At 41.9% G+C, this 19909-nt stretch overlaps 1 protein-coding gene across 2 annotated transcripts in view; it reads left to right on the forward strand.

Annotated features, from left to right (window-relative positions):
• Window positions 1-19909, forward strand: part of LOC140477070 (matrix metalloproteinase-16-like) — a 255528-nt gene that overhangs the window by 120006 nt on the left and 115613 nt on the right. For both annotated transcript variants that reach the window (XM_072570289.1, XM_072570290.1), the window contains one exon: window positions 1861-2171. In XM_072570289.1, the coding sequence (XP_072426390.1) occupies window positions 1861-2171 (311 nt within the window). The remainder of the gene's footprint in view (window positions 1-1860; window positions 2172-19909) is intronic.

Below are 19909 nucleotides of genomic sequence, written 5' to 3' on the forward strand. Positions count from 1 at the left end.
TTTTCTAATGGGTGTGATTGAGTTTAAAATGACTTGTCAATATTTGAAGAGCAGGAGTCAGTACTTTTCTCTTAGTCATTGGGACACAAAGTAATTTATCTTGACATTCTCGCATTGTTATTTTGGGGATTTTTTTCTCATGTATCATATTTACTGTATTTGCTTTCCTAAGAATGGATCCTGCCGTTTTAAAGAGTGAAATTAGTTGAGATGTTCTGATCTCATAATTCCAGTTCTTTGTTTTTATTTTATAGAGCCGTAGAGTCATATGGCACAGAAACAGACCCTTTGGTCCAACCAGTCTATGCCAACTATAATTCCAAATGGAACAAGTCCTGCCTGCCTGTTCCTCACCAATATCTTTCTAAAGCTTTCCTATCCAAATGTCTTTAAAATGTTCTAATTATGCCCACATCCACTACTGCCTCAGGAAGCTCATGCCATATGTGAATCACCCTCTTAAAAAAATTTACCTCCACGTCTTTTTTATGATTTTTATGATTATTGTTCCTGTAAATTACTGTACTTGACATGGAAGTTCAAAAATTAAGCGTTTCTTTCCTAAAATTAATAGAAACTTTAAGAAAATTAAGACATCTTCATTGTGCGGAAAATGCCTTCTCAATGATTATGGCAAACTTTCACCTTCCATAGAAGTGGACACAACTTTTCTTGAGACATTGATTCTTTTCTTTTCAAATTACAACTTGCAAAAAACTACAAAAATATGAATATTTGAGTATTTTTGAAAAGATAAACACGTTTTGTCAAAAAGTTTTGTCTTGGACTTTCAGTTTGCAAGAAATACCATCATTAAGTTAAAACACTTTTCTATACTATATGAGAAGAGAAGACTGGTGGACTGTAATTGTTAGAGGCATAGCCGTGGAGAATACCCCAGTTAAATGATGACTGATAGTTAACTGCCAACCTATAGTTTAAGCTTAAATCAGGCATTTTGACTCTGATTGCTCAAGGCATTGTTCTGTGAAATGAACTAGAGAATGATTGTCATCTGTTTTGACCAGTGAAACAGGCACAATTCTTGTTCTTGTTCTTTCTATCTATCTTTCTAGCTATTTATTGCAGCGATTGTGCATTTAAGTGCACCACTCTACAAGTCTGAGAGACAATCCTAAATTGGTTATCAGTATAATTCTTATAATACTCAGGATTATTTTGCAAATGTTATCCAATCATGGCATTATATGGAACGTTGGACACAGTGTTTTAAGTTTTGTAAACACAGATGGTTGGGTACAGTTGTTTGTTGCAAATAGCTGAAGGCATATTGATTTTTGATACGATCTGCCAGTCTTTGGGTTGTATGGTCACATCCACAATGAAATTCATATGCTACATTGGTCATTTATGTGAGATGAAGAATGTCTTTTTGGCTTGGTGGCAGCATTCTTTTAGTGACAAACTCCACTTGTGTTGCCACTGCACTGTAGTGGCATAAAACAGCTACTGTCAAAAGATATAACCAGATTGGCATATTCTCCATGGCAATGCATCTACCAAGCAGGGTCCACTTGCCAACCAATTGATACTCTCTTTCTATAGTATAAAAAAATTGCTTTGCCTTCACGTTGGTATTCTTATGATTTATCCTAGTGAATGCAAGATGGAAAGGTTTGATATAATGCGTCTTTTCTCAGCAATACACAAATACTGTAGTACCTGACAACTATATGAATATCTATCAGATAAAACATATCTGTTAATTATCATTTGTTTTTCAGTAGTCCAGATAAGCTGTCAACTGATCAAGAAAAACTAAAAGAAACTGTTCTAGTTTAACAATGTCACAAGGATGAAATCCTTTTGCGAAGATTCTCATTGCCTTTCTTATTTCACCTACAGCATTAAAAACTTCACTCCTAAAGTAGGAAAACTAGAAACACACAGAGCGATACGCCGTGCCTTTGATGTGTGGCAGAACGTAACTCCCCTGACATTTGAAGAAATACCGTATGTGGAGCTGGAAAACAAGAAGAGGGATGTGGACATTACAATTATGTTTGCTTCTGGTTTCCATGGTGACAGCTCACCCTTTGACGGTGAAGGGGGCTTCCTTGCACATGCCTATTTCCCAGGACCCGGCATTGGGGGTGACACTCACTTCGACTCTGATGAACCATGGACATTAGGAAACCCAAATCATGATGGTAAGCACTTTTATTTACAAAAGTAACCTGTGCAGTGTTTGAAAGACCGACATATACAGACCTTATTACATTGACGGAATAATTATGACTCATCTTACTTTGAAGTTCTCTTGATGTTAATGAACATTACCTGGATCCAAGGGAGAAATTGCCGTAACAGGCAGCTTTTATCAACAGATAATTTATTATAGGAACTGATGCTATAAATAAATTAAACACTGACATTATTGCTTTTCCTCTTTAGAGACTGCACTAAAATAAACAGTAAATCCAGGCTACAGCTGCTTCCTTTCAAAGGATTCTATAAATGAAGATACATGACTCTGACATTTCTGTAGTAATTTCAGACAATGTACATTCAGGCATATTTTTCCAGAATTTACTTTGCTAAATATCCTTAAGAAACTTGTGGGGAGGTAGGGGCAAGGTAGATACATGTAACAAAAAGAGTAATTCTTCAGTGTTGTGGGAGATGCAGCAAAGCTGCTATAGTTTGAATCAGTAATTGGTTGCACCATCATCTTAATGACAATGATTTGGGTTAAGTCCTATTTCAGTGCCTGAGCGCAGAGGTCATGGTTGGTACTCCAGGCAGTCCTGAGGACACACTGTGCTGTCAGAAGTGACACCTTTCAGATGTGACGTTAACCTGAAGACCATCTGCTTGCTTGGGTGGAGGTAAAAGAGCCCGTGACACCAATGTGAAGAGCAAAAGTTATCTCCAATGTCATGACCAATTAACATCACAAAAACACAGATTAGCTGGTCACGATCATTTTACTGTTCATGGAGTTTACTGAGCACATATTAGCTGTATTTCCAAATAACGGCTATGACTACATTTCAAAAAAGAAAATTGACCAGAAAGCACATTGAGACATCTGGTGATCATGACAAGTTCGACATGAGAGCAAGTTTTTTTTATATTGATGAATGGCCAAGATTCAAAGTGTTTCATATTTGTAAGATTGAAGCGAACAGCTACAGGTGAAGCTTCACTACTTGAAAAGTATGTACTCAGGCGCAGAATTAAAAAAATATTCATTTGCCTTGTATATTATGCGTTGAAACTTTCAAAGAGTTTAATGTACTTAAAAATCCATGTGCTGTATGTAGACTGACCATGCTATTAGGGAGGGAGATTTAGGACGTTGAGAGAAGACACTGAATAAATGGTGATATATTTCCAAGTCAAGATTGTAAATGGCAGGTGGTGGTGCAATTCATGCCCTTCAATATGGCTGTGGTCATGGGTTTAGAAGGTACTTTTCCAGGAGCCTCAGTTAATTTCTACAGTGCACCTTATAGATGATGCACACTACTGATAGTGAGTGTCAGACCGTTTGTTTATGTATGCTAATCAAAAAGTTGCTTTTTGATGCCTATGGTGTTAAGCGTCCTGAGTGTTGTTGGAGCTGCACTCATCCAGACAACTAGGGAGTATTCTGTCACTGGCCTGTACCTTGTAGATGGTGAACTGGGTTTGGGGAGTCAGGAGGTGAGTTACCCACTGTGAGATTCCTATATTGTGCTGTTGTTGCCATAAAACTTACAACACTAGTTCATTTCAATTTATGTTCAATCCTAACCACAAGTAAGTTGACAGTGGGGATTCAGTGATTATGATGCCATTAAATGTCAATGGATGATGGTTAGTTATTGTTTTGTTGGAGGTATCATTGCCTGGCACTTTCGTGGTGCAAATGTTACTTGTCCCTGGATATGGTCCAGGTCTTGCTGCATTTGAACATAGTATCTGAGGTGTTGCTTTAGTATCTGAGGTGTTGCGAATGCTGCTGAACATTGTTTGATTGAGGGAAGGTCATTAATGAAGCAGCTGAAGACGGTTGGGCCTCCGATGCTACCGTGAGGAACTCCTGCAGAGATATCCTGGAGCTGAGATTGCTGACTTCTTACAACAATGACTATCTTCCTTTATGCCAGGTATGACTCCAATTAATAAGGAGCATTCCTTCTGATTTCCATTGACTCCAGGTTTGACTGGGTTCCTTGATGTAGCTTGATGTCAAGGCACACTTTCATCTCTCCTCTGGAATTCATCTCCTTTGTCCATGACTTGAAATGAGGTCAGCTGCTGAGTAGCACTAGCAGAAACCAAACTGAGTAGCTTATTGCGAAACAATGGCTGCTTGATAGCATGGTTCCAACACATTACTGATGATGAAGATTAGACTAATGTGGCAGTAATTGGCCAAATTGAATTTATAGAGTCATAAAGTCATAGAGATGTAAGCGATTTTCCACATTGTCAGGTAGATGCCAGTATTGTAGTGGTACAGCAAATTGTTTAGGGGCACAGCAAATTCTGGAGCTCAAGTCTTTTGTTCTATTGCCAGAATGTTGTCAGGGCCCGTAGCCTTTGCAGTATCCAGTGCCTCCAACCATTTCGTAATCACATGTCGAATTAATCAAATTGGCTGAAGACTGGCATCTGTGATGCTGGGGACATCTGGAGGAGCTGAAAATGTGTTTCTGGAAAAGCGCAGCAGGTCAGGCAGCATCCAAGGAGCAGGAGAATCGACGTTTCGGGCATGAGCCCTTCTTCAGGAATCATCTGGAGGAGGCTGAGGTGGATCACCCATTTGGCACTTCTGGCTGAAGGTTGTTGCAAATTCTTGAGCCTTATCTACTTGCACTAATGTGCTCGGCTCTCTCATTATTGAAGATGATGATATTTGTGAACCCTTATTCCCCAGTGAGCTATTTAATTTATAAATGGAAATGACAGGACTGCGGAACTTATATCTGATCCATTGGTTGTGGAATCTTTTTTTTATTTCAAAAATATACTTTATTCATAAAAAGATTTGATGGTCTGTACATTTGATCATGCCATACATATGTCCACATTTACAAACACAGATTCGAATTTATCAATGTCATTTAAAATCCTGTGCATTTTTCAATCTTGTACATATATTTGGCTGAGGCATCAGCAGAGCCCAAAAAAACGTCCGCATGGGCCCCCTGTTCTTCTTTAGGCAGGCCGATCTTACACGGTGGTCTTTCCCCACCGCGCCTTGGCGGCAGCTGCCCCAAGCTTCAGCGCGTCCCTCAACACATAGTCTTGGACCTTGGAATGTGCCAGTCTGCAACACTCGGTCGGGGTCAACTCCTTCAGCTGGAAGATCAACAGGTTTCGGACTGCCCAGAGAGCGTCCTTCACCGAGTTGATGATCCTCCAGGCGCAGTTAATGTTCGTCTCGGTGTGAGTCCCGGGGAACAGGCCGTAGAGCACGGAGTCCCGCGTCACGGCGCTGCTCGAGACGAACCTCGACAAGCACCACTGCATTCCTCTCCAGACTTCCTCTGCATAGGCACATTCCAGAAGGAGGTGTGTGACAGTCTCGTCCCCCCCGCAGCCACTTCGAGGGCAGCGTGCGGTGCGGCAGAGAGTCCGGGCGTGCATAAAGGATCTCACAGGCAGAGCCCTTCTCACCACCAGCCAAGCCACGTCTTGGTGCTTGTTGGAAAGTTCTGGCGATGAGGCATTCTGCCAAATGGCTTTGACAGTCTGCTCAGGGAACCGCTCGACAGGATCCGCCCTCTCCTTTTCCCGAAGGGTCTCAAGGATGCTACGTGCTGACCACTTCCTGATGGACTTGTGGTCTAAGGTGTTTTTCCTCATAAATTTCTCCACGAAGGACAGGTGATACGGAACGGTCCAACTACTCGGAGCGTTCCGCGGCAGCGAGGCCAGGCCCATTCTTCGCAACACCGGGGACAGGTAGAACCTCAGTACGTTGTGACACTTGGTGTTTGCGTACCGGGGATCCACGCACAGCTTGATGCAGCCACACACAAAGGTGGCCATCAGGGTGAGGGTGGCATTGGGCGTGTTTTTTCCTCTCTTCGGACCCGGTCCATCTTTGATCTCCAAATGAATTGGAAGATGGCCCGGGTGACTGCGGCGGCACAGGTCCAGGGGATGGGCCAGACCTGTGCCACATATAGCAATACTGAAAGTACCTCACACCTGATGACCAGGTTTTTTCCCGCGATGGAGAGCGACTGTTGCCCCCATCTGCCTAGTTTCTGTCTCATCTTCCTGATCCGCTCCTCCCAGGTCTTGGCGCACGCCCCAGCCCCCCCGAACCAAATACCCAGCACCTTCAGGTGGTCAGTCCTGACGGTGAAGGGGATAGAGGATTGGTCGGCCCAGTTCCCGAAGAGCATGGCCTCGCTCTTGCCTCGGTTTACCTTGGCCCCCGAGGCCCGTTCGAACTGGTCACAGATGCACACGAGTCTGTGCACGGACAGCGGATCCGAGCAGAAAACAGCGACGTCATCCATGTACAGGGAGGCCTTAACCTGCAGGCCCCCGCTGCCAGGAATAGTCACCCCTCTCAGGCTCGCATCCTTCCTGATGGATTCGGCAAATGGCTCTATGCAACACACAAACAAGGCGGGTGAGAGGGGGCATCCCTGCCTGACTCCAGATCTTACAGGGAAGCTATCTGATTCCCACCCATTGATTGAGACTGCACTGACAATGTTGGTGTAGAGCAGTCTGATCCAATTTCCGATTCCCTCCCCAAAGCCCATTTTGGAGAGGACATCCCTCATATATGTATGCGATATCCTGTCAAAGGCTTTCTCCTGGTCCAGGCTGATGAGGCAGGTGTCCACCCCCCTGTCCTGCACGTAGGCGATCGTATCCCTGAGGAGTGCAAGACTCTCAGAGATCTTCCTGCCCGGTACAGCAGAGGTTTGGTCCGGGTGGATCACCGATCCCAGAGCAGACCTGACCCGGTTGGCGATGACCTTTGACAAGATTTTGTAGTCTGCACTTAACAGTGAGATCGGTCTCCAATTTCTAATTTCCTCCCTCTCCCTCTTCCACTTGTAGATGAGGGTATTGATGCCTTTCCTCATGGATTCACTCATGGTACCTGCCCGAAGCATACTGACATACACCTCCAGCAGGTCCTGGCCGATCAAGTCCCAAAGAGCGGAATAAACTTTGACCGGTAAGCCGTCGCTTCCGGGAGTTTTATTCTTTTCGAAGGACTCGAGGGCCTTGGTCAGTTCATCCAGAGATAGCGGCTAGTCCAGCCTCTCTCGTGTTCCGTCATCTAGGACCTCCGTGATAGAGGACAGGAACGACTGGGAGGCCGCGCTGTCGGTTGGCTTCGAGTCATACAGGCTGGCGTAGAAGGATTTGCTGATCCTCATGACGTCAGCCTGAGATGGTTGTGGAATCACTTAGCTCTGTCAATCACTTGCTGCTTTTGCTGTTTAGCAGGCACACAGTCCTGTTTTGTAGTTTCACCAGGTTGTCACCTCACTTTTAGGTGTGCCTGGTGCTGTTCTTGGAAAGCTCTCCTGAATCATTCAGTGAACCAGGGTTGATCCCTGACTGTATGGTGAACCTACCCAAATATTATTTCATTGTAATACAGAAAATGAAAAAATGTAGAGATTGTACATTCAGTGTCCAAGCTCTCTTGGATTAATGAGAAGTTTGAAAATTTCCCCAAGCAGCCTTCATATTAAAGTTTGAAAGGTAAGAGCAGGAGATGTTGATGAAGGCCCTGAAGCCTGTCCCACTATTTAAGTAGATCAATTATATGAACAAATGAAATTGAAGTAGAGGTAGACTATTCAGCACTGCAAGTCTGCTCTGATATTCAGTAAGATTGTGGCCGATCTTTGTAATTCGAATTCCTTATTCCAATCTTGGCCTAGTAACCTTTGATTACCTTTTCTGACAAATAGCTACTTCTGCCTTAAAATGAACTTGCCTCCACTGGCTTCTGAGGCAGAGAGTTCCAAAGTCTCAGAAATAAACAGTTTTTCTCAACTTTGTCCTGAACAGATGGCCAATAATTTTAAAACAATGCCTGTGAGTTCTCAACTGATCCACAAGAGGAAAGATCTTTTCCATGGCCACCTTGTTCATACCAATGATCTTATACACTTCAATCAAGTCACAATCATTCTTATAAACTCCAGCTTATCCTGAGCATCTCATTAAAATTGATGAGATTCCTGACTTGTTTTGTTTGTAACTGAAGTGAGATGGGGTAATTAAGGTTATTGCAAATAAATTATGATTTTTTTTCCATATTAGTTTTATTTGCAATGGTAGATAATTAATTATAAGTCTGAAATCCCTGCTTATTTTACTTAAAATATCACAAGAAAAGTAACAAAAAATGTGTGATGTATGTCTATATATAAGAACAAAACATTGCAGGTGCCATTATAAATGTGAATGGATCCATATTCAGCAAGTCACATTAAAGAGACTAATTATAACTAAAATTAAAAAAACTACTGTGGATGCTGGAGATCTGAAATAAAAACAGAAAGTATGTAAGTTAGCTCACTGAGCTGGGAGGTTTGTTTTCAGACATTTCATCACCATGACTAAGTAACATCATCAGTGAGAGTGGGTGAAGCACTGGTGGTATATCCCACCAATATCCCACTTATTGGTTTTGGCTTCTGAAGGTGGATGGTGTCATTTCTGGTTCTTTTTTTCAAGGGAAGGTAGATGGAATCTAAGTTGATGTGTTTATTCATAGAGTTCTGTTTAGAATGCCATGCCTGTAAAAATTCTCCTGCGTGTCTTAGAAACAGGAAGTGCCTGTGAAACTCAGTAGGTCTGGCTACAGATGCGAAGAGTTAACTGAGTCTATAATTCTTCTTTAGAACTTGAATAAGATGTCATATTAGACTCAAAATGTTCACCCTGTTTCATTTTTCACAGATGCTGCCAGACCTACTGAGTTTCTCAAGCACTTTCTGCTTTTAACCTGCTCAGTGGAAAATTGATGTGACTGGATGAGGCACATACATGACTTCAATGGAGAGTAAATCAGATGGGTTATAAACAGGTACAATCCCATCAGTTTCCAGCAGATAAATTACATTAATGTGATCCCTTCAGATGCCACTTAGAGAACATAACTTTTTTAAGCATGCTGTTGACTACAGTATACATAAGTTACATGAGTATATGTTGTATAAATGTTTGACTTCTATGTACAAAGTCCAAAGGAAGGAACAGTCACTCTAAAAACCAAATATTTGTCTTTTGGAAAATGTATGTGTAGGGAGCTTATTCAGAACAATTGAACAGAGTGATATTTATTTTCTTCACACAGAAGCTGATACTCATGAGCATTTTTTTCCAATGCTGTACCAAACTGATTCTAATAAATTGGTCAGTTTATTCTGCTTTATTCCCAAGATAAGCAGGCATGTTGATGGATGAAATTCTATGGCTGTCTGTCATAGAAGAGTAGGAAGAGTATTTATGCTTCAATTAAAATTACAAAAACAGATCATCTGCTTATTGACCAGATCAAAACCTCTTTAAATATATCAAAGAGATAGCTGAGACCCTAACATTTATGTTCTTTACAGGCAAGTGTAAGGTGCTGCGTTCCAGATGTGAGTCAATTGGTCACACCACTAGGCTTTAAGAAAAACACACTTTATTCTTACAGTACAGTTAAAATACAAACAAAAGAAAGAAGATTTGGTATAACTTTAACTCTGTTGGAAAACATAACAGAATAATATATTATTTAACTACTAAAGAGCAACTGTTCCAATATAGTAACATCCTATAGACACGCTCTTGGCAAAGGCAAATTCAGTAAAATAGACTGTCTCACATGCAGAGCTTAAAAATGTGTTGCTGGAAAAGCGCAGCAGGTCAGGCAGCATCAAAGGAGAAGGAGAATCAACATTTCGGGCATAAGCCCTTCTTCAGGAATGATGGATTCTCCTTCTCCTTTGATGCTGCCTGACCTGCTGCACTTTTCCAGCAACACATTTTTAAGCTCTGATCCCTAGCATCTGCAATCCTCACTTTCTCCTATCTCACATGCAGTTCTGCAGTCCAGGAGGAAAGAACATTCAGACAAAATTCTGGCAAAGAGAGATTAGATTACTTACAGTGTGGAAACAGGCCTTCGGCCCAACAAGTCCATACCGAGTCGCCAAAGCGCACCCACCCAGACCCATTCCCCCTATGTTTACCCCTGCACCTAACACTACGGGCAATCTAGCATGGCCAATTCACCTGGCCTGCACATTGTTGGACTGTGGGAGGAAACCGGAGCACCTGGAGGAAACTCCATGCAGACACGGGGAGAATGTGCAAACACCACACAGTCACCTGAGGCAGGAATTGAACCCGGGTCTTTGGCACTGTGAGGCAGCAGTGCTAACCATTGTGCCACCGTGCCACCCATAAAGATGCTTAACAGCTTCGACAACGAATTTCAAAACTCCTAAAACTGAAAACTAAACTAAAACCCCGGCTCTGTGGGAGACTGATCACACCCATTCATGGTGCATCTATTGTTCTAACTTGACAAAGAAAGCCTTCACAAGCTGTTTACTTCATTGGCTTCTTCAAACGGGAGAAATTGCATCTTATTAAAACCCTAGTATCATCACACTAGTCATTATTATATTACGGTTGTTTAATTGGCTGCTTCATTTCCCACAATACGACAATGGCTATGCTTCAACATAATTTGTAAAATAAGTATAAATTGCTTAGGGACATTGTGTGGTCATGAATTGCTCCAAATAAATGCAATACTTTCCTCATTCCATTAACCATATGTATCACATTTGAATACCAAAAACAATCAACTCAATGGAACCACGATAAGCTAGATAACTTCCCAGATACTTCTGCACAAACTTTCTCAAGGTCATACAGGCGAGGAAAGTCCAGTATTTTCTGTTTTTATTTCAGATTTCTAGCATTCATGGCACTTTGCTTCAGAATCATTTCTATCACTCCGTTATCAATGCCACAGATCCAAGCACTTAATGAGCTTAAATTGGTAGAACTTCAGTAAAGCTGCTCTGAAGGGTTGAAATGTCCAGTGTTTTCTATTTGCATGACTTGGTTAAACATGTACCAAACCGATATGCTCAGAACATTCTGCTTTCTCTTGGACTGTGTGAAGTAACTCTTATGGCTTTAGCCAATACCATTTTGCAGCTATTATTAATTAAAAAGATTGCTGGCTGGAGTGCTCGCAGTAAGTTGTAATAGCAGCCCAAATATTTTCTCCAACTCCTCATCCAGTTAATCTATTTTTTGGACTGTGTAAAGAAAAGCCTCTGCATGTCTTCACTATGCTTTGGAGAAATGCAATGAATTTTTTTACACTGCAAAAGAGAAGAAATACGATTAATTTCCAGCCAAGATTGGATGGTTTGAAAATCTCAGTGTTCTCTTGTGTTATCTTCAATAAAGTGTTCATTTTGTACTGGCAAGTAATCAATGAAATGTTGGATCATTCATGTATTGAATGGAAGATGAAATGACAAGAAAGAAGTTTGGTAATGCACTTATATATCACATATACATGAAGGAAAATGGACTGGATGCTCCTCTACCATCTCCATCTGAGATGAGCACGATGAAACATTTGATATAACACATCAGACAATGTGATGTAGGTAAATGTGACAGGGTAATAGGTCCTCGTTCCTGCAGATAATCCTGTCATGAATCATTCTCACCATCACTTTCAAGACCATTCAGAGGAAATTGAAGTCAATCAGTGGAGGTCCTCAATGACTCTAGTAGATGCACCCATAATGGCTTAATTTCCTTTGGGAGCCGAACTTGTGTGGAAGATGAATCTGGCTCAAAAAAGGGTTCGCGGTAGTGGCAGGGTCAGAGCATAAAAGAGAATCTATTATATGTTTAAGAGTTGGGGGAGTCCAGAACTAGAGGGCATAGGTTTACGATGAGAGGACAAAGATATAAAAGAGACCTAAGAGGCAACATTTTCACTCAGAGGGTGATATGTGTGTGGAATGAGCTACCAGAGGAAGTAGTGGAGGCTGGTACAATTGCAGCATTTAAAAGGCATTTGGAAGAGTCTATGAAAAGGAAGGGTTTGGAGGGATATGGGACAAATGCTGGCAGGTGGGACTAGACTGGGTTGGGATATCTGGTCGGCATGGACGAGTTGGAGCAAAGGGTCTGTTTCCGTGCTTTATACTTCTATGACTCTATGGCACAGAATTCATGAATTGCACCTTCATGCTTAGCATGGCTTTTCACAGACACAAATCTCAATGGGTTTAAATTGGAAAGCTCTCAAAAAAGTCATGAGGACCCAGTACATGATTATCCCACACCTATTATTTGCAGGCAGTATGTCACCTTCGTGCTGCTGCTCATTTATGTGACAGCTGTGTCCAACTAGCACTAATCATACTCATTCTTGGCTGTTGGGATCAGCAGGCGGACAACAGCATGAGTTGCGCAATGGGTGGCACGGTAGCTCAGTGGTTAGCACTGCTGCCTCACAGTACCAGGGACCATGGTTCAATTCCAGCCTCAGGTGACTGTCTGCATGGAGTTTGTACATTCTCCCCATGGCTGCGTGTATTTCCTCCAGGTGCTCCAGTTTCCTCCCACAGTCCAAAGATGTGCAGGTTAGGTGGGTTGGCTAAATTAAATTGCCCATAGTGTTCAGGGGTGTGTAGGTTAGGTGCATTAGTCAAGGGAAATATAGAGTAATAGAGTAGGGGAATGGGCCTGGGTGGGTTATTCTTCGGAGAGTCAGTGTGGACTTGTTGGGCCTAAGGGCCTGTTTCCACACTGTAAGGATTCTAATTCTAGTGGCTGGAAATACTGAAAGCTAGCCCCTGCTGCTTTAAACTGGTCTGTGTCTCTGAAATGGGTGGTGTTTGTGACTGGAGCAGCTTGCTGGAAAGGAGAGACTGTGCAGGGGTTCTGCTGCTGAAGATGAGATATCGCTGAAGTCACCCAAAGGAGGAAACTGATTGGCTTGCAAAATGAAATGCCTGATACATTGTGAATCTTGCCAGAAAGTCTGTGTGCCGGGACGAGGAAGATGAGTGAGGTGAGCGTCAACTTGGCATTGCACAAAGCTGGGAGTCATCTTTGCCGACGTGGAAATGATGGTCAATTCAATCAACACACATGAGAACCCAACCACGTTGCAGTGACTGTTGAATGATGTCACAGCTAGCATTGTATCACAAGCAACAGCAGCCGAATCTCTGAATACTGCCATGCACTTACAGCTATGGTTCCTTGGAATGCAAGTGTACTGACCTTTCTGTCAGGTTGACAGCATTTGATTTTCCAACACTGTCAGTGTTCTTTTTGTTACTTATCCAGTAGATAATGCAAACTAGTAATGCTAAAAGTGCAGACCATAGTTCTGCCCCGAAGTCCAGAGTTACTTGACATGATCCTGCTAGCTATTTCCCCAGTTAAAGCCAGCAGCCTTCCACCATGCAGGTCACTAATGTAGTTCACTGTCAGAACAGTAGGAGAGGAAAAGGCACTGGTGAATTCAAAAAGGTGATTAGTTGACCTTTGTAAATATTTGGCGTCATTTCATTTATATTTATATGATGGAATGATTGTTTTTGAATTGTGGTCAAGTGATGGTCAGTGATAGAAGAAAAGTAAAGTGTTGCATTGCTGGTGAATGGGGCTTTGTCCTTGCAGTTCTTATAATCACAAATGAATGAATTTTTTATGGACAGTCCAAGCAGAAAGGGTTGTCTAGGTTGCCTTCTTTCTTATGTTACTCCTCCTTAGCAGCTCTTATATACCCAGTGGCAAGGCCTCGGCCTTCACGTTAAATATTCTTAGATACATGCATTGCCAGAGTCCACCACAGATCTTGACTTCTGCTCTGTCAAGTTTTAGAGGACTCCTCAAGTGTGGCCCAGACAGTGAAAGTGTTGTTTCAGCACTCCAATTGTCTGCTCTGTCACATAGCCATTCCACAACAGGCAGTCATTGAATGCATGTTTCACACCCATGTATGTATGAAGCATTGGGGTCATTAGCCATTCCACCAGCAAATAGTTCTTGTCACTCAAAAAGCATCCTATGGTTTAACCTGGTGATTTAAATGCAGCTGGTACAGGGAAATGCCATTGTCAGAAGGGATTTTGATTGCCACTAAAATACTAGGCACGATTTGTTGCCATGCACATTTGGACAGCATAGATTCAATCATATGTCTATGTCAGTTCATGGAAGTCTTCCCCCATGCTTCAAACAGTGTGATGCTCCAAATGAATATACTCACTTGTCTTTACAGTCCCTCATGAACTATGGCTAATTACCTTAAGGTAGAAAGACATGGCACCCGGAAAAGGTCATGAACATTGTTTTTCCAAGATTGCAGCCACCTCCAAACCCCAGGATACCTTTGACAATGTACTTGCAGCATCTGCTTGTTTTTTGGAAAGAGAGAATGAAATGTGCTAAGCTCTCAATGAATTTAGGGCACAAGTTACCTTTGTTATACAATAACGGATGGCAGACTATAAACTGGTGTTAAACAGAATCAATGCCTTAAAGTGCATAAAAAAAGGTTATCCTGACTGCTTTCATTCTCACCGTTGTTATCTCTAAAACTGACTATTTCAATGTAATGCAATGTCTGGTGTTTCAGATTCTACTGCAAAGACATCCATAACTGCTGCTCATGTCCTTACTCGCACCAAGTCCCATTCACCCACTGGTCTTTGTGTTTGTTGATCTATATTGACTTTGAAAATTTAATGTATATTGTCAAGTACCTTTAATGGCTTGCCTACCTATCACTGTGGTCTACTGCAATCCTCCAGACTTCTGAAAGATCTACACTTGTCCAATTGCGTCTTGGTGAAAACCTGTTACTATAACTTTTTCTCTTCACCTGCCAAGGTCCTTCAGTTTGGTATTTCTTCCCTAGATCTCTCTGTGTCATTGTCTCCTTTACTTCATTTCAGACACTCCTTAAAGCCTATGTCTTTGACCAAACTTTGAACCATCTTCTTTAAGACTAAAGTGTATGGTTGAGTGTCTATAATTTTACTTTATAATGCTTTCGTCAAGTGACTTAGGATTTATTATCATGTTAAATATGAAACTTCTTTTATGGGCAGCACGGTGGCTCAGTGGTAGCACGGCACAGTGCCAGAGACCTGAGTTTGATTCCATCCTCGGGCAACTGTCTGCGTGAAGTTTGCACATTCTCCCTGTGTCTGTGGGGGTTTCTGCCAGCTGCTCCACTTTCCTCCCATAGTCCAAAGATGTGCAGGTTGGATGAATTGGCCATGCTAAATTACCCATAGTGTTCAGAGATGTGATGGTTGGGTGTGTTAGCCATGAGAAATGTCGGTTTATGGGGATAGGGTAGGGGGGATGGATCTGGATGTGGTGCTCTTCAGAGGGTCAGCATGGACTTGTTAGGCCAAATGGCCTCTTTCCACACTGTTGGGATTCTACAGATTCTATGGAAAAAACAAGAATACAATTAACTTGCTCGTCTGTGGTGTAAATTGGAACCTATCTCAGCTGAGCCTCAACTGTAACACTAGATTTGATGTCAACATGTATAAACATGGTTTTAAATTATAATACAGATCATTCTACTATAATGCACATTTCATTAATGTGAATTCGCTGTAATGTGATTGACGAATTGGGGACACTGTTTCTAAAGCATAAACTTTTAAAACATGTGGTGGCTGTAATGCGATTACATCGTCAAAACTTTAAGCGCTGTTTCTAAAGCGCGATTTTTCTATAAAGCAGGGTTGCACAAGAACACAACCATTGCATTATAGAAGAGCTACCTGTAAAGCGATATAGTTGCCTTATTTAAGAACATAAGAAATAGGAGCAGGAATAGGCCATAATGCACCTCAAGCCTGCTGAACAAGTCAGTAAGCTCATTGATGGTCTCCTGCCTCATCTCTATTTTCCAGTACATTCCCATATTCCTTGATTCCCTTAGAGACCAATATTTATCGATATCTGTCTTGAATACACTCATTGACTTATAACTGCAGCCTCCAGGGTGGATAATTCTAAAAGTTCACAATCCCTGAAATGAAGAGATTTTCTTCATTGCAATCCTAAATAGCTGCCCTCTGTCTGGAGGGGAGGAAAAGAAAACTATTGATTGCCTTTCATGTCAGCTAGAGAAAGCTGACTGTTAAATCTTTACATTAAATTGTACGAGGGCAAGATTTTAACTGCAAGATAGAATGCAGTTGATTGGAATGTATTTACATGCTCCATGATCAAGCAGCTTCAATCATTGTAAAAGGCTGTTCTGAAAGGAAGAGAGTGTATCAGGAAATTGGCATTTGAAAGACTAATTTCAATCAAAGAACAGTTTTCAATTTGTTAATGCCTTTGGAATATGGCATGTTTTGTGAATCTATAAAAAAACTTATTTAACCTATGAAATTAGTAACTGTGTCCAACGTGATGAGCACATGACCCTATGCTATACTGGTGAATGGATCATGTATGATTATATACTTTTTGAGTCAGACAGTTAACATAGAATTTAGAGCAAACACACTATTTGAACCCAACTAGTTTTTCTCAGTTTTAATGTTCCATGCAATCTCTTTCTATCTCATGTTAACTAATCATGATCAAAATATCCTTCTATCTGTTTCTCCCTCCTGTATTTATCTAGCTTCCTCATAAATGTATTAAGCACTTCCAATCTATTTTATGCTTCTTGAAGTGTACTATTTGCATTTGACAACATAATTGCTGCAATTGTGAAGTTATATTCTGATGCATTAGTTTGTACGCTGCTCTTTGAGTGATTTGCAGTCACCTGACTGCAGCAAGCCTGAGAAAGGGGGACAGAGCTCATTGCTATCCACAGTTGTACTCTGGATCATCTGCAAAATACCTGTCAGGTGGCACCACCACACAGATCCACTCAATCCCTAACATATTTTGCTTCAGAATGCTTATAACTATGTGGAATTTAGTCAACCCTATACATTTCATCATAGCAGGCAACTTATCTTTTTTCATGTAAAGGAAAGGCAGAGTCCACCATGTTGGTTTTTGAACAAACTCTGAAGGAGATGGATTCTGCAAGGTGTTCCACTCTGCGTACTTATACTATTTTTTTCTCTTTTTTTTGCTGAAGTTATGTTGGTTTATTGTGTAAACTGCTGTAGAAATTCATCCTCAACCTATCTGTGATATCATTAAGATTGGTAGGTTTCTTACAGTGTAAGAAAGAAGGGAGCAATGTCAAATCAATTCTCAACCAGTGCCTGTCGGTGAATCTGCAGCTTACTAGTACTGCACACTCTCCTGTTCAGAGATGAATTGTCTTTGCTTCTTCAATTACCCTATAACCATGTCCTTTCTCTCTATGACTCCAAGCCTGAAGATATGAAACAGCAATCAACAAAGGTTGGAGCTATAATTTAGACTTTGGAGGGGAAGTGTGGGCTAGTCATAGTGAAAAATGACAATTGGATTTTAATTAGATTACAGTGTGGAAACAGGCCCTTCGGCCCAACAAGTCCACACCGCCCCGCCGAAGCGCAACCCACCCACGCCCCTACATTTACCCCTTACCTAACACTACAGGTAATTTAGCATGGCCAATTCACCTGACCTGCACACCTTTGGACTGTGGGAGGAAACCGGAGCACCCGGAGGAAACCCACGCAGACACGGGGAGAATGTGCATCCACACAGTCAGTCACCTGAGGCGGGAATTGAACCCAGGTCTCAGGCGCTGTGAGGCAGCAGTGCTAACCACTGTGCCACCGTGCCGCCCAAATCTTATATTTTGTTCAACTTCATACTTCCCGTCCCATATCTATTTTTCCCTCTCTCTCCATTTCATTTGTTTCTGTTTGCTCCTTGACTTCTTTTGATTTTTCTTTCCTCTTTACATTACAGTCAAGCTTTATCAGAGAATAAAGACTGTAAGAACCTCGGATTCTGTAAGTCAGAAATAGAAGCAGAAATTGCTGGAAAAGCTCACCAAGTCTGGCAGCATCTGTGAAGAGAAATCGGGTCGACTGATCCTTCTGCTGAACTGAATTGAATTGAATTTATTGTCACGTGTACCGTGGCACAGTGAAAAGCTTTGTCTTGCGAGCAATACAGGCAGATCACGGGCTTAAGTAGCATAGACAGTAAATAATAGGTACACAGCGGCAAAAACAAAAACACAGGTACAGGCAAATGTTAAGAGTTTGTGAGTCCATTCAGTATTCTAATGGTAGCTAGAAAAATGTCAGTTTATATTTGATTTGGTTTAATTTATTATTGTCACATGTTCCGAAGTAAAGTGAAAAAGTTTGTTTTGCATGCAGTACAGGCAGTTCATAATATACAAGGACATACAGATCATAGAAATTCATATTCCTGATGAAGGGCTTTTGCCCGAAACGTTGATTTTGCTGCTCGTTGGATGCTGCCTGAACTGCTGTGCTCTTCCAGCACCACTAATCCAGTATTTGATTTTCAGCATCTGCAGTCATTGTTTTTACCATACAGATCATAGGGTGATTGAGTAAAGTGAGGTATACAAAGTTAAAGCTGCACAGAAGGTGTACAAAAAGCAAGATCAGTATTAGAACTGAAACTTGAGAGGTAACTGCAGAAGATACGGTGGGTGGAGGGGTTAAGGACTGAATGATAGCTTGGGATAGAGCCCAAAGTGGGAGAAGAACAGCTGGTCAGACAAAGAAGTGTATATCGGTCTGGCTAGGAAGGTGATTAGCTAATAATGGGGACTGTTAGTGGCTAACAATGGGTTGTGTGTAATAGCAGACAATGTGCTAACAGCTTTATTGGAGCCTGGCTGGACAGCAGCTTAAAGATAGCATTGCATCTGTGCCTGAACTAGAACCTATATGCTGCTGTATGTTGGGAGGGGTATGTGGTTCATTATGCTCAAGCTTAGTGCGGTCAGTTTTAGCTGAGTAAGATACTCCAGAGGAGGGCTGCCATAGCGTTCTGACCAGTTGCTCCACAGTCCCATTGAAGGGCCTGTCTGTTTTCAGAACTGCACTTCATTTCTATCTGGTTAACTGGCTGCAGGCAGAAGCCGATTACTATGAATGAACCTGCAGACTCTGGTATACTTCAGAATCAGGTGGTGTGATTCACATCTGAGCTGCCTGACTTTGGGTTTCTTGTGGGGAGTAAAGCTGCAGCTACTTCTAGTTGCACAACAGTTTCTGTTATTCTCCAGACTACCAAGTTTATCAAAGTGCGGCATGTTTCCAACCGCTCCCCCAACACACACACACACACACACACAGATCCTGTCCTGTCTGTGGCTCTCCTGTTGAGATATTCCTTAATACCAAATTGTTCCCCATCATAAAATGTTGACATTCATTGTGTTCAATTGCATTCAAAATAATAAGTATATCATTTGACATCAAAAGGTCTTAATTTGGAATACTTACTGATGATAATTAACAGTATTTATTTGTCATCAAAAGTGCTCAATTCACCATCTTTTAGCATGATGACCTACCTACTTCCAGAGTCGGGGAAAGTGGTGGTGTAATGGAACTATCATTGGGCTAGAAATCCAAATGGTCTGGGTGGAGAGGGCAGGAGACTGCTGCAAGGGGTGCAGAGAGGTACTACAACTGATGTGGAAAGGGATGGAATAGGAGCTACAGGCTGGGAGTGACCGAAGGAGATGGGAGGTGCTACAATCTGGAGCGATAAGAGCTACAATGTTGGAAGATGATCGCAGGGAGGTTTTGCAATCTAACCATGGTGGAGGCGTGAGAAGGAGTAGAGGAGCTGCAATCTGAGGGGGAGTGATTGGAGGGAGCAGGGAGCTATGCATCTATTTAATTGGGCCATAGAACCCAAGAAACTTGCAGAGTATCTTGTGGGAGAATCCAATCCCAATGAATATGAATACAGCGGGGAGAAAAAA

The sequence above is a fragment of the Chiloscyllium punctatum genome, chromosome 5 (genome assembly GCF_047496795.1).
Source record: "Chiloscyllium punctatum isolate Juve2018m chromosome 5, sChiPun1.3, whole genome shotgun sequence".
Taxonomy (NCBI): Eukaryota; Metazoa; Chordata; class Chondrichthyes; order Orectolobiformes; family Hemiscylliidae; genus Chiloscyllium; species Chiloscyllium punctatum.